Raw genomic sequence first — 13593 nt, 5'->3', positions numbered from 1 at the left:
GAAGAGTGATTGGTTTCTATCCATGAGATGGGTTTTGAATTGCCATCCCCATAGTGGAGCAAGTAGAGCAGGATCACTAGCATGCCTGCGCATACATTGCTGCTGTTGGTTCAGATACGTTAATACTCAGTAGGGAGAAACTTGGGGGATTTGCTCATGATACCCAGTTATTATCATTAGGTTGCTGTGATTTTTATTATTTTATTTCTATGGACATCAGAAACAATGTGTGGGCTTCTCTTCCTTTTGAAATACTCTTCAGTAGCAGCGTTCAGGACAAGCTTACAAACGTTTTTCTTGATAAGAAAGTGGAGTCAATCATCTTCAGGAAATAAAATACTGGCAGAGAGATCTTGGTGTTATTTAAATCCAGACACAGCTCTGTTCTGTGAAGGCAAAATGCAGGTTTCACCAGCGAGTGTTGCTGTATCCTATCAGACAGGTGCCAGGAGGATGGTTCTGCTATCAGTTCCCGCAGCACACTCACAGAAGCAGTGTATGTGGATTGCTGCTTTAACAGGGCTCAATGAAATGAAAATGAGTGTGTGTCTGTGTGGAGCTGATCCCAGGGTAGGACTTCTCTTGCTTTGTACTGAAAGTAGGACGGAGGATCAGGGAGCTGTTTCCCATGGGGCAGACAATTAAAAGCATGCTGGTTTTAGGGATGGGAATGTATAGGGGCTGTCTGTAGGGTCTTGGGCTAATTTTTCTGTGTACTCTGCTAAAGATTCTTAAGCCACATAAGCAGAAGGCTGAGATGTTAAGCACAGGCCAGGCCTTTCAGCTGTGCTGCTGTTTTTTTGCAGGGTTATATGCTGAAAAAAGGTCACAAAAGGAAAAACTGGACAGAACGATGGTTTGTACTAAAACCCAATATTATTTCCTACTATGTAAGTGAAGATCTAAAGGACAAGAAGGGAGACATCATACTGGATGGCAACTGTTGTGTAGAGGTAAAAGGAAGAGATTAACAGAAAACCAATAGTGACTATGTCTGAAGAAGAATTTATCTTTTTTTTGGGGGGGGGGGGGAGGGAGGATGGGACTTCTGACAGCTTTTATTCATAGAATATTTTTTTACTTTCTATGAAGCAGTCTGTATGTGTTCTTTGTATAAACATTACTCATATTATTATTTGTAGATATGTAAAAGGGTAGAAATGGGGCTTGACAACATAGCTTAATGATGTCTGCAGAACAACCCTTTGTTATCCATTCTAGGCCTTGCCTGACAAAGATGGAAAGAAATGCCTTTTTCTCATAAAGTGCCTTGATAAAAGCTTTGAGATCAGTGCCTCTGATAAAAAGAAGAAACAAGAGTGGATTCAAGGTAAGGCTTCAAAAATGTTGAACTTATTCTTATGGAATGACAGAATGGCTTAAGTGTAAGGAGACACCTTAAAGATGGCCAGGTTTCAAGCCCCTGCCCTGGGCAGGGCTTCCATCTGCTAGATCAGGATGCCCAGCATCCAGGGCTTTAAAGTAAGCTGAAGCCTTATGAAATGGCTTGATCTTGCAGTTTTCGGGGGTTCCATTTTGTGACCTTTTAAGGGTCCATAGGGAGGGAATTGACTTCTTTCGTTCAGTTCAAGCAGCCCAAATTAAATTGTTACTATTTGCTTTTTCTATATGGCTGCTCTTCTACAGGTGAGAAGGGCAGGAAATGCACAAGAAATTGTTGTATTTGAGGAGAATGGGGAAGCTTGTTTCTTTCAGCATCATAAATGGGCTCTGTTTTCATGGTTTTGCTTGAGGTAGCTTGGCTTGCTGAGCTGAGGGTAAGGCTGTGAATTGAGACTTCCTTTTCTATTACCACAAAGAAGTTAACACCTTCTGAGGCCTTCCCAGGTAATGCACAGTGTGACATCATGTGCATCTTTAGCAGGACAAGGCTGAGGCTGTTGCAAATCCACAGTTGCCAGCAATATTTAAGCATGTGCAGCATTTTAATATTTACACTGCTTCTATTTGGAGCTCTTTCACACCTCCTTTCTACCTGAAACACGTACTTTGCACCAAAGTCTAATGTACAAAGAATTACTTGGTTCCTAAATGAGATCTGTTTTCATGGTTGTGACCAATAAAAAGCATGTATTGATATATATCAAAAGCATCTACTTCTCCTTAGCTTTAATGCCTGTTATTTCCTTATCTGAATATAAACGAGAACTGCTTGCTTACTGGGAGGCTGCTTTTCCAGTGAGTCTAAAAATGGTGTAAGCTCAGTTCTGGGACCGTTGGTGAACATGTATGTCAGGTAACATTTCAGACCTGTTGATCAGATTTGCTGAACCCAGGCAGTGAGAAGTGTGGGAGTTGTTTGTGTAGTGATATGAATATACAAATAATTGGTTTGTCCACTGCGTGTTGGACATCAGTATCAGAACTGACAGAATGCCTTGGAATGGCCGGACCTTCCTGTGGCGCACAGCCTATTCAAAGCCAAGTTCCTTTTACTAGAGGGTTGTGTTTGTGATTTAAACATGCATTAAAACAAGAAAAATCCCCAGCAGAGCTATTCATTTCCCTGGGCTGTCTGGAAAGTTGGGTGTTTCCCTTCGGTGATGTTCTCCTACTCTCTCTCTCCCTGTGTTTTGCACGCTCCTTCCCAGCCATACAGACCACCGTGAGCCTGCTGCGAGCGGGGAGCCCTCCGCCACACAAAGAGGCACGTCAGAAACGGAAAGAGCTGCGCCAGAAGCTGCTGGCTGAGCAGGAGGAGCTGGAGCGGCAGATGAAGGAACTGCAGACGGCCAACGAGAACAAACAGAAAGAGCTGGAGACTGTGAGAAAGGTGGGAGTGCGAGCTGCTGAGCAGCACTGCATGCTTTAGGCTCAGCCTGCATGGTTTAGATGGGCTTTGGAAGACCATTTGGCTGTTCTGGTGTTGAGGCACATTAAGTAGACTCTGGTGGAGGAGGGGAGTTTGTGCCAGATGGAGTGCCCCGGTCAGTGGATTGCTGCAGCCCACAGGGACGCCTGGGCACTGCCTGCAGCCAGTTCAGGGATCTGTGGGCTCAGGGTAACCCGTGTGCTGTGGCCCCGTACTCTGTGCATATGAATGTTATTGAAGTTTGTGAAGGAAAACCCCAGCTTTGTGCCTGGGCACTCCTGCATTTTCAGTTACTTTTGGTTGTTGGTTTGGGTTTTTCCCTGTTGGAAATACCTGCCCAACAGGGGGCTTCCCACTGAATTTCCTAGGCAATTTTTCTAGTGCTGTTCTATCTGGGGCAGAACACTCCTCCTCACACAGACTTAATTTCTAGAGATTTAATTTACAGAGGTTCCAAAGTTGCAAATTGATTTTGTGTATATGTAGAAGTTTAATTATATTGTAGCAGCGTGAGGGAGATTTATGGAGGTGAGAAATGTACTGTTCAGATGTAGGTTAAATGCTTGTTCCTTGGGAATGTTGGATTGTCTTTTGAAAGCCTTAGAATTGCTCTAAGAATTTCTGAGCATTAGCAGAAGTTTTTCTGAGTGAACTGATTTCCTCACAGACGCTTCTAGTCTAAATCCAGTGGCTGGAAGTGCCTGTGCTGTGTCTGCACAGCAGCAGTGGGGCTGAACGTGCTGATGGATCGTTGGAACCAGAGTGTGTGTGATAGTTCTCTGCAGAGACACTGATTGGAATTCAGATTCTCTTCCTGTATTTTACTTGTAAGGACTTGCAGGGAGAGCTACAGATGTGTTTAATTGCCGTGATGCCTTTTAAAGAAGTATGTGCCCTGGAATTAGGGTAGAGAGCCATTGAAGTGCTCACCAATGCCTGGCTGCTGAGTGCCTGCTGCTGGGGCAGCGGAGATCTTTACTCCATGCTTAGTCTAGAGAGTCTTTTGTTCACTCTCTTCCTAAATTGACTGTCTGTGTTCCCATTGAGGATATATGCATTCCTTTTGTTTTAAAGGAAAATCTGACAGTGGAAAACCATTTTTCTAAGTTTCCCCCTATACACCACGTGTAACCAAGTTGTAAAGCCAAATGTGCTTCACAGGGTAGCCTGTGTTACAGATTTAGTGGTTAAAAATGTACCTGTTAACAGAGAACACAGGGATGGATTTCTGTGTGCAATGGACTTCATGGACAGACAGTGGGGGACGACTATAGGAGAGCATTCTTGAGGGAGCAGCAGGATGCTGGCAGGCTCCAGGCTGTCTCTCTGCAGTCACAAGGGGTAAACCAACAGGAGCTGAGGTAAAGGATCATCTTTTAAAGTGGGTGGGATTGAAGTGACTTCTCCAGGAAAAGAACTTGGTCTACTGCGCTTTGACTAAGTGGAATTATCTGGGAGCTGCTATGCTGGAAGAATATAAACTGATTAGTTAAAAAAACAACACAACACCAAAACTCTTCAAGAAAAAGTCTTTGTAAGTGGTTCAGGGAGAGGAATTGTTCTGGCAGGCTCTGAGGTTGGTTTGCTGCAGGTGGCTGGGAGCCAGCCCTACACAGCAGCTGCCAAAGTGCACACTCAGACCGGTTTTTGTTTTGATAGCTTCTGCTCTAAAAAATATCAGAAGAATAGAGGTGCCTTTGTGTAAAACAGACCTTTTTTCGTAATGTGAAATGGAGTTTTGAGATGCACATGCTGAATAGATTGTCGTAAGTTTTCTTACCAAGAGAATGTGCAAAAGCCTTGTGCACCCTTTCTATTTCAGTCTGGGGTCTTGAATGGGATCCATGGAGTAGTGTGTTCTTCTTGCCCTTCCTGTCCTCACACTGTGGGGCTTCTCCCTAAAGCCCACAGTTGCTGTGATACCCAGGTAATGTTACGGGCCAGGCACCATGCAGGTTTCTGCAAGGAAAGCAGGGAGCTGCTGCTAGGAGCGGCTTGTTGAGCTGTGGCAAAAGCCTGGCACGTGTTTGCTCTCTCTGTTCACTACTGGCAGTGTTTGATTAGAACGTGAGGAAGGAAACTTCACTTAAATAACAGCTTGGGTTTGACCGTCATTGTATGTTACTGATGTTCTGACAGAGGAGGGATAATACTCCCCTAAGACTGGTAGAGTAATTTTAGCCTTTCAAAGGAGAGCATTTCTATACTGTGTTCTAAAGCTTAATAAGAGAAACTGGGAGCCTTCCCTTCTGCCCATCTAAAGATGGGCGTCCCTCTCTCACTGAAGGTCTGTGGCAATGAACTCCCCAGTCCAGCATGTTAAAAAAGGGCGCTTGTTTTCTGTTCTCTCCCATGAATCAGATAAGTTTCTTTAGAAAATGCTGTGAAAGAGTTATTTTGTTTCCAGTGCTGTTAATGTTTTGACTGGTGCTTGTACATTTCCAGCCCTCCCAGCGCTCTGAATGTAGGTGCTATTGAAGTAAGATGAAAGGAATAAATGCAATGGCAATCTTTATTTGTGGAACTAAGATACAAAAAGAAAAAACAACCCAACCCTGTTAAATAAGTTGTAAGGAGTTGTGAAGGTCCCAGCAGCTGTTTCTCTTTAGCTTTGATAAGGAGAATTTTTTCCTCACAGTTTCAAGTGGTGATTATTGTCTATAATTCTTTTTACCTTAGATGGCAATTTATGGCATGTTAAAGGGATGTGATTCATGATAGCACAATCACTTCCTATAGTCAAATGTTGTGATGCTTCTGCTTTGCCATGGCAATTCAATGCTTCCCTCTTTCCATATGAACTCTGTGCATGCTGGCATCTTTTCACTGTTGCTGAACTCCTGTGCACTCCTGCCTGGAATGGGGTTTTCTGAAGTAGTTTTCTACCCCATACAAAACAGACGTGGCCGTATTTCCTTCCCTGTTGGTTTTGCCATGGAGATCTCAAGGGAAATATGGAGGAAATCTGGTAGTCAATTAAAAGATAAAAAAGAATTATTTATCAATTTAGAACTGTCTTGCAATAGTAACACTGAAAGTGAGACCCAGAGAATGAGAACGGGCTCAGACATCAAGTACAAAAACAGACAACAGCTGAAGCCTCAACTGCTTTTAATGGTTTCTTTAAAATAAATAAATAGGTTGAATTCAATTTCCCCAAACAATTTGGAATTTGATGAGTTATTTTTTCCTTCTCTCTTTCCCTTCCAGCAACTGGAAGCAGCGGCTGCCCGTGCTGCTGAGGAGGAGAAGAAAAGGCTTCAGACCCAAGTTGAGTTACAGGATCGTTTCAGTCTGGAGCTGGAGAGAGAGAAAATGGTGAGTGGTGCCTGCAGGTTTTTGCTGCGATTCCAGGCTGTGGGCAGCGCACTCAGCAGGGCTGTCCCTCACACACAGTCACTGAAAGCTTCCAGCACAACTTGCAGGAGGTTGGAGAATGCAGCCTGTATAATTGTGTTTGGTAGAGATGGAAGGATAAAAGGATTTTACAAGGGAATTAAAAATCCTGAAACAGCTCCATGATTTGCACAGCGAGCTTCAGTATTGCTGGGAAATCACAAGTAGAATGAATGGTGGGCAAAGTAAATGCAGACTGAATGTATCCTTCCTTATTTTCACAGATGGAGTGCACACATTGTGTAGATAATGAACAAAGAAAGACACAGTTTAAAATGCATTTTAGGATTTTTCTGAGTTTATTCCCCTAGCGGTTCCTTTTCCATACTGCTGGTTCTTCTGTATTAGCCACACACAAGCACAATTAAAGGGAAACCTGCAGCGTTAAAATGCTGTTCTTATGATCCAGGACAAGGATTTCCACAACTAATCTTTCTGTCTTCAGGGAATTAGTGAGGCATTAACAGGCTCTTCTGTCAGCTGCAGGAAAAGAAATAGTTGTGTCAGTGCAATTATGCACAACGCCTCAGGGCAACGTGTGTGTAGTGCTGTGTTATGGGCTGAGTGTGCATGGCTGGACACTGTGGCTTTCTGGGTCAGTGGGATTGAGGTCAGCCCAGGGAGAGCAGCAGTGGAGCAGGACACGCTGTCCTGTCACAGTAGAAAGCAAGCTTTTCTTGCTGACACTTTACCTTCTGTGAAGCGTTGTTATGCATTACTAATTGCTGCGGTTTGGCTGCTTTCTCCTCTCAGTTTAATGGTAGCTGGTTGCTGTTGTCCCCAGTGTGAGCTGAGCAGGATGGTTCAAGTCCTGCAGTAGCCCTCATTTTCTGCTCAGGTCAGTGATGGGGAAGGTGGATGAGGCAGGATGTCTGTGGATACGCATCTTCTCCTTCTCTTTTCTCTAGTCCTTACCTTCAATTTTTGGTTACAGTAGTCGCTCTTAGCTCAGCCAACCTCCCCGGCTGATTTCCAGCCCTTTATCCACACTTTGCTGTTACACACACTGCAGCGCCGTCATCTAGTTGCGTGTGAAATCTGCTGCTGCTAGAGGAGGGCTTGCCACAGTAAAGGAACTGAAACAGCGTAATTAAGGTACACATACCTTTGTGTCCAGGCAGTCTGCAAGCTTTTCCTTCCTTCTGTTTAGTGTGTATCTGTACACTAAGCCTCATGATCAAACTGACTGAAGATAGGCTTAAAGCACTGTAAAAGTCCTGTGCAGTGAGAAGATGTAACTGACCATTCCATAGGGACAATTCTAGGCCCTCTTTGATTGGTGTTGCTCTGCAGGCTGCAGGAAAATGTCTCTGAAAATGCCATCTGAGAGAAACCTTCCTTTATCCTTGGAAACCTGAACTGAATGGTAACTCACACACACCCTCAATTTGTGCTGCTAGGTGAGACAAAAAATGGAAGAGCAAGTCGCTCAGAAATCGTCTGAACTGGAACAGTATTTACAGAGAGTACGTGAACTGGAAGAGATGTACAAGCAGCTGCAGGAAGCTTTGGAGGTTGAGAAACAAGCACGTCAGGATGAAGAGACTGTAAGGAAACTTCAAGCCAGGTATGTATGTTACCCAGCGGTGATGTCTGTTCCCCCTCCCCTGCACTAATAACCAACTGTGCTGTACTTTTATCGACTGTTTGCATCTGGCACGCTGCGATGGGAAGGGGGAATAACTTCAAGTGCAAAGATGGGAGATTTTCTTTTGTTAAGTTATGGAGGCCTCAGTTGGCATTCTTGGTTTTTTGTTTTTATTAGCCCTACCAGAGACAGTGCTCAGCCGTTTCAGGAGTGCAGGCTCACTTAGTTTTCACCATGCACTGTGCCTGTCCACACTAAAAACAGTCATTGCTCTGTATAAACTTTCAGTTGTGTGTTTTGTAAAGCAGCAGCTGTGAATGCAGCTTGTTGTTGTATTTTAACTGATGACAAAGGGTTAAATCTGCTGCAGGTATGGGCTTTGCTTTCTGTGCTTTGTTTCCTCATGGAGTTACTCCTCTCCAGACAGTTAAGACAAATCATGTTTGTTTCTTCTCTGGTTTTTAATGTTTTGCGTTTGCATCACTGACTGAATTTTCTGAGCAGCCCCTGTAGCAGTGAGCCTGCTGCTGCTGGCCTGACTTTCAATGCCACACTGAAGACAAGCCAAGCAGCAGTGACTTTTTCTCTGCTTCCCAATATTTGACTTTATTTTTAATTAAAATTTCCAAGAAAGAAAATAATTAACTTGGCTCTCCTCTGTATGCTATGTAATGGCTACAGCTTACTGTGAAGTGCAGCTGACACCATAATCCCCATTGCAGGTTACTGGAAGAGGAGTCAGCAAAGAGAGCTGAACTGGAAAAATGGCACTTGCAGCAGCAACAGACCATTCAGATGACAGAAGCTGAGAAGCAGGAGCTAGAAAACCAGAGGATGATAAAGGAACAGGCCCTTCAGGTTGCTATGCAGCAATTGGAACAGCTTGAACTGGAAAGGAAAGAGGCCCTTGAACAATATGAGGTGAGTTGTTCTGTTTATCAGCCTCTCCTGTTAGCCAGGTATGCAGTATTTGAACTGAAGTTCACCAGTGTCACACCTGGTAAAAGGATTAGCAAAGCATAAGAATTATAAGGACAGGGAGGGTAGTTAAGTGACTTTATTTTTATTTTTGCCACAGACCGCTACATTTGAAGAAGAGGACAGGTTTCAAATATACCGCTCCTTTATTCTTTTATCCTAATTCCTACTCAAGCCAGCTCAGCAATAGCCTAAAATACTTCATGTACCTGTCTGCTGCTGTAGACTATATGCAGTCCCATTGCTATCTTAATGGGATGCTTCTAAATTAGTTACTCTTGCAGTGTCTTGATGATTTGGGGCAGTGTCTTCTACAGATGAAATCCTGACGTGCACCTGTAAGCCCTTGTTCCTTTAGAAGTACTTAAGCACTGGAATTGATGGCAAGGAATGAGTCTAGGTCCCTTAATGTGGAGCAGTGCCTGGTCTCCCAAATGCCAGGCATGTTCTCTGCTCCTCTGAGTGTGCAGGCCAGCAGCTTGAACTTGTGGAAGAAATGTGAAGTATTTCTCAGAATCACTTGAGTACAGATATTGGATTCGTGTGTACTCTGTAGGGCTGGAGAGGTGTTGACCCCGACTGTTTAGGTCAGGAAAACAAAACAGTGAGATTTCTGTTTAATCGGGAGTGTATTGATGCTGTCACCGTGTCCCTGGAGTTAGCCTGTGCTTCACAGGTGCTACGGAGCAGCCTGGACTGGCACAGGACATACTGCAGTGATTCCAAGATGGAATATTTCTGGCCATTTTATGACTTACCGGGTGGGAGCTGCATGTAACTGATTGTGAGCGTTGCTTTCAGATAATACTCAGCTTTTTTGTGTATGCAGCATCATTTACTGCTCTGCACCAATGGCTGACTATATGAGAATTAAAAAACAGAGTGTGAAACTGAAGTGGTGGAGTGGAGGAGTTGACATTATTCTACAAATAATTGATCATTCAATTTAGAACTGATTGAAAGCCCTGTTTATGCAGAAGAATCTCTTTCTTGCTTGTGGCTTAGCAGCAGCACTTTGTTGTTGTTGGATTTTAAAGTGTTTTATTTGTGTATAAATACAATACAGTTATCTTCCAGTCTAAATGGGGCTGTATTTTATTTCAGGAGGTTAAAAAGAAGTTGGAAACGGCAGCTAATAACACCAGGAGCTGGAAAGACAAAGTAGCTCACCATGAGGGATTGATTCGACTAATAGAGCCAGGTAAGTAAGTAATTAACATGAAAATCACAAAGGCAGAGTGCTCATGTATGTGCATCAGCCAGCTGTGTATTTAAGGCCACCTTTCCTTGTAACTTACTGGTTTCTCTACAGCCAATAAACACTACACTGTCAGAACTGCTGCTCAAAGTAGGATCTTCCCTCTGAGTGGTAGGATTGTTCTGCATTCAGAACCTACATGGTTCAGAAGAAAGAGAAGTTGCAACTCTGCACTACATACAGTGTATTACAAAAAATACTGTCAATACAGGACTTAAAACTTGTTGCCTGTGTGCAGTGTAAGTACTGAAGGATCTCGACTGATGAGACCTGCTGCTCCCTGAGGATTTGGTTTTACTTGAAATAAATGAGTATTATTAACTTAGCAGTAGATAAAGGCTCTTGCTCTCAAAAGGGGCATTATGAAATCCACCTACCTGGAGTGTTAAACCTGTGCAAAATTAAACATCAGAACCTTTTCACATCTTTACCCCCTCTAGTGGCTTTGCTAAAACTATTTCTTTTTAGTGTTATTTCATAATATAGCATATGTTATGACATGATGCAATTACTGTTACATTATATTGCTACTTTGCATCATAATATTGTACTGATATCAAGATACAACATTCTGCAGTATATCATTCTGTCTCTAGTATTTACATTATTATAGTATTGCATTGTGTTACTATATATATTTAAACAAAGCAAGGATCAACTGGAAGGTGGCACGTATGAGTGTTAGTCAGCCTAAATGTGGTCTGCCAAAAGCACAAAGGAAAGATCCCTTCACCACTTACTAGATGTTTAGCTGGGAACCTCTCCCTTGAAGCACCTTTGCTGTGTCCCCGGTGTCCCTCCTGCTGCAGTGAGGTGGTTCCTTGCGCTGCCTTTTGAGACAGCTCCCAGCTCTGGGTGGTCAGCATTCATGAATGCTGACCAAACCATCCCAAGTCTGTCCTGCTGCTGTGGGAGTGGTGGGACTGTCAGAAACGTTTGTTTCAATGCTCTCTGTCTTCCAGGCTCCAAGAATCCACACCTCATCACAAACTGGGGTCCGGCAGCCTTCACTGAAGCTGAACTGGAGCAAAGACAGAAGAGCTGGAAAGGGAAAAAAGCCTCTTCTGAGTAATGATGATAGCTGACACACTGTGAACAGAAGTCTACCCTTGTTCACTCTGCTTTGCACAGAACAGCTTGTTGCTCTTTTGAAGATGCTAGTTTACTCAGCAGGATGGCCTTTCTACAAAGGAAATGCTGTTTACCATGCAGAAGTGTCTACTAAGAGCTCAGTAACTATACCACTGTGTGCTGTCTGGCAGTACTTGCTGTTTTCCTTCACCTTAACAGATATCCTGTTCCTTTATGCAAGACTTTTCTACTGAAGATTTTTATTTAAGTGTAGCCTGTGACACAGTGGTTTCTATATTAGCCTGTAACAAACAGGTAGCATCTAACCCATCAGGCACCATCCTTCTCATTTCAAAAAGCAAGGGAAGCAATTGCTATACTTAGTATAATGTAAACCTGGGAGAAGTCAGTCTTGTGGCCTCTGTCCAGAGCATTACCTTTCTTTCCTTTTAGGCTCCTTTTGCTTTTTCCTCTGTCTGCCTGTTGCTCTTCATGTCGCTGGCTTCATCCCTGGGTACCCACAGTCTCTGTTTCCTGGCTCCTGTGATCTGTGTGTCCTCTGCAGGAATGCACATAAAAGCATTGGAAAGAGGCATGTGCAAAATGCTGTTGCAGAAAATTTAGGCAAAGCAGTCATGCAAGATTGATCTTGTCACTGCTTCATACCTGAGGCTGGCTTCAAAAACGTTTAAGAACTCAGAAAACCACAACACACTGTTTGTGGTTTAACAGATGCTCACTTTTGTCTCTCAGATTGTTCTGGAGTGCATAAATGGAACGTGACGGCACAGAGATGAAATATCTACATCAAACCTATGTTTATGTAAGATGTTTGTTGATGCAATGACCAGTCCTATAGTTGTAGCACTCTGTTTTGTCTTATTCTTCATTAAGGGCCTGATTAGAAAAATGGGAGATGAAAACTAAAGTTGGCATTTGTATTTGATATGAGAATGATGAGTCAGTAGCAGTACTGTTACACAACAAAGTAATTCCTGTCCATCCATTCCAGCATTACCGGTAACCAGGATTTTCCATGGAGTCTTAAACTTCTCTGTAGAGAACCAGAGAGCGATTTCTGTTTCTGCGGGGAAGGAACAAGTGTGTGATGTTGCCCCGTAGCTCGCTCACCAGACTGAGGTCTAGCTGAAGTTTGACTGGCATTCTGAGAAGTCCTGCCTTGTGAAGAGCAGGTGCCCACTGCTGTGGTTTGTTAATCAGCTTTGACTTTTGCACACACACCAAACATAACAGTTTTTCATTCAGCTCGATGTTAAATTACCTTTAGGAAATAAGATGTGAACGTATTAGGTGAGTAACCAGTGCCTTTGGACACAGCACGGCGCTGCTCAGCTCTCAGACGCTGTACAGGCGGAGCTTCAGATTAAGAACTCGACAGCATTTTCATTGTCTGTTAACTAGGACTCACTCAAATACTGAAATCTTTGCAGACATTTACTCTTTGATTATATTTTTTTGTACTAATTGAAATCTTTCAATGTTTTGGTAAATGGGATGCTATGGTAAATGGTAAAATGGAAGGCAAATCCAGGATTGTCCTATTTGTATTTACTGTACAGAAAAGCAGTAGTTTCTTAAGTTTGCTAACAAGGCAGTTTTATATTGATCTTGTTTATAGAAAAAATGTGAAAAAAAGCTGTAATGGAAATACTAATGTTAAAATTTGCGAGATAAAAAGGAACATGATCTATAAACTGCTCTGTGCCTCTCGTGGGGAGCAGAAGATAGGAGTCATCTTCTGGGGCCAAACTTGGTAATTTTCATAGCAGTCTTTGTTTTGGATAAATGTGGTGTTTTTGGTTTTTTTTCTCTGTTTTTTTTTTTTTTTTTTTTTTTAAGAACACCAAAAGATGCACGTTTTCAGATTTTTTACTGTTCTTTAGAATGAGCTATTTAATAAAGTAATAAACATCAGTGACAGCTCAGAACATAGAGCTGGATTATTAATTTTCATGCACACACAAGGTGAGTAATTAATTTCAATGCACTCACAGACATAGTGTCGGATATTTACGCACTCACACATATAGTGTCGAATATACATACACAGCTGGTGACTAATTAATTTCCACGCACTCACACACATAGTGTCGGACTTCACGCACTCACACACATAGTGTCGAATATACATACACAGCTGATGACTAATTAATTTCCACGCACTCACACACATGGTGTCGAATTTTTACGCACTCACACACATAGTGTCGAATACACATACACAGCTGTTGACTAATTAATATCCACGCACTCACACACATAGTGTCGGATTTTCCACGCACTCACACACATAGTGTCGAATATACATACACAGCTGTTGACTAATTAATTTCCACGCACTCACACACATAGTGTCGAATTTTCCACGCACTCACACACATAGTGTCGAATATACACACACAGCTGATGACTAATTAATTTCCACGCACTCACACACACAGTGTTGGA

At 42.8% G+C, this 13593-nt stretch overlaps 1 protein-coding gene across 2 annotated transcripts in view; it reads left to right on the top strand.

Annotated features, from left to right (window-relative positions):
- Positions 1-13073, top strand: part of SWAP70 (switching B cell complex subunit SWAP70) — a 33068-nt gene extending 19995 nt beyond the window's left edge. For both annotated transcript variants that reach the window (XM_015864055.2, XM_085550126.1), the window contains 8 exons: positions 807-953; positions 1222-1330; positions 2613-2794; positions 6044-6151; positions 7630-7796; positions 8540-8738; positions 9900-9996; positions 11016-13073. In XM_015864055.2, coding sequence (XP_015719541.2) covers positions 807-953; positions 1222-1330; positions 2613-2794; positions 6044-6151; positions 7630-7796; positions 8540-8738; positions 9900-9996; positions 11016-11125 — 1119 coding nt within the window. In that variant the 3' untranslated portion in view covers positions 11126-13073. The remainder of the gene's footprint in view (positions 1-806; positions 954-1221; positions 1331-2612; positions 2795-6043; positions 6152-7629; positions 7797-8539; positions 8739-9899; positions 9997-11015) is intronic.
- Positions 13074-13593: the final 520 nt, after the last annotated feature.

The sequence above is a fragment of the Coturnix japonica genome, chromosome 5, assembly GCF_054131305.1.
Source record: "Coturnix japonica strain WE chromosome 5, WE-NBRP24, whole genome shotgun sequence".
Lineage (NCBI taxonomy): Eukaryota > Metazoa > Chordata > Aves > Galliformes > Phasianidae > Coturnix > Coturnix japonica.
Note: the sequence above shows the minus strand (reverse complement) of the source record. Positions and strands in the feature narration are given on the sequence as shown.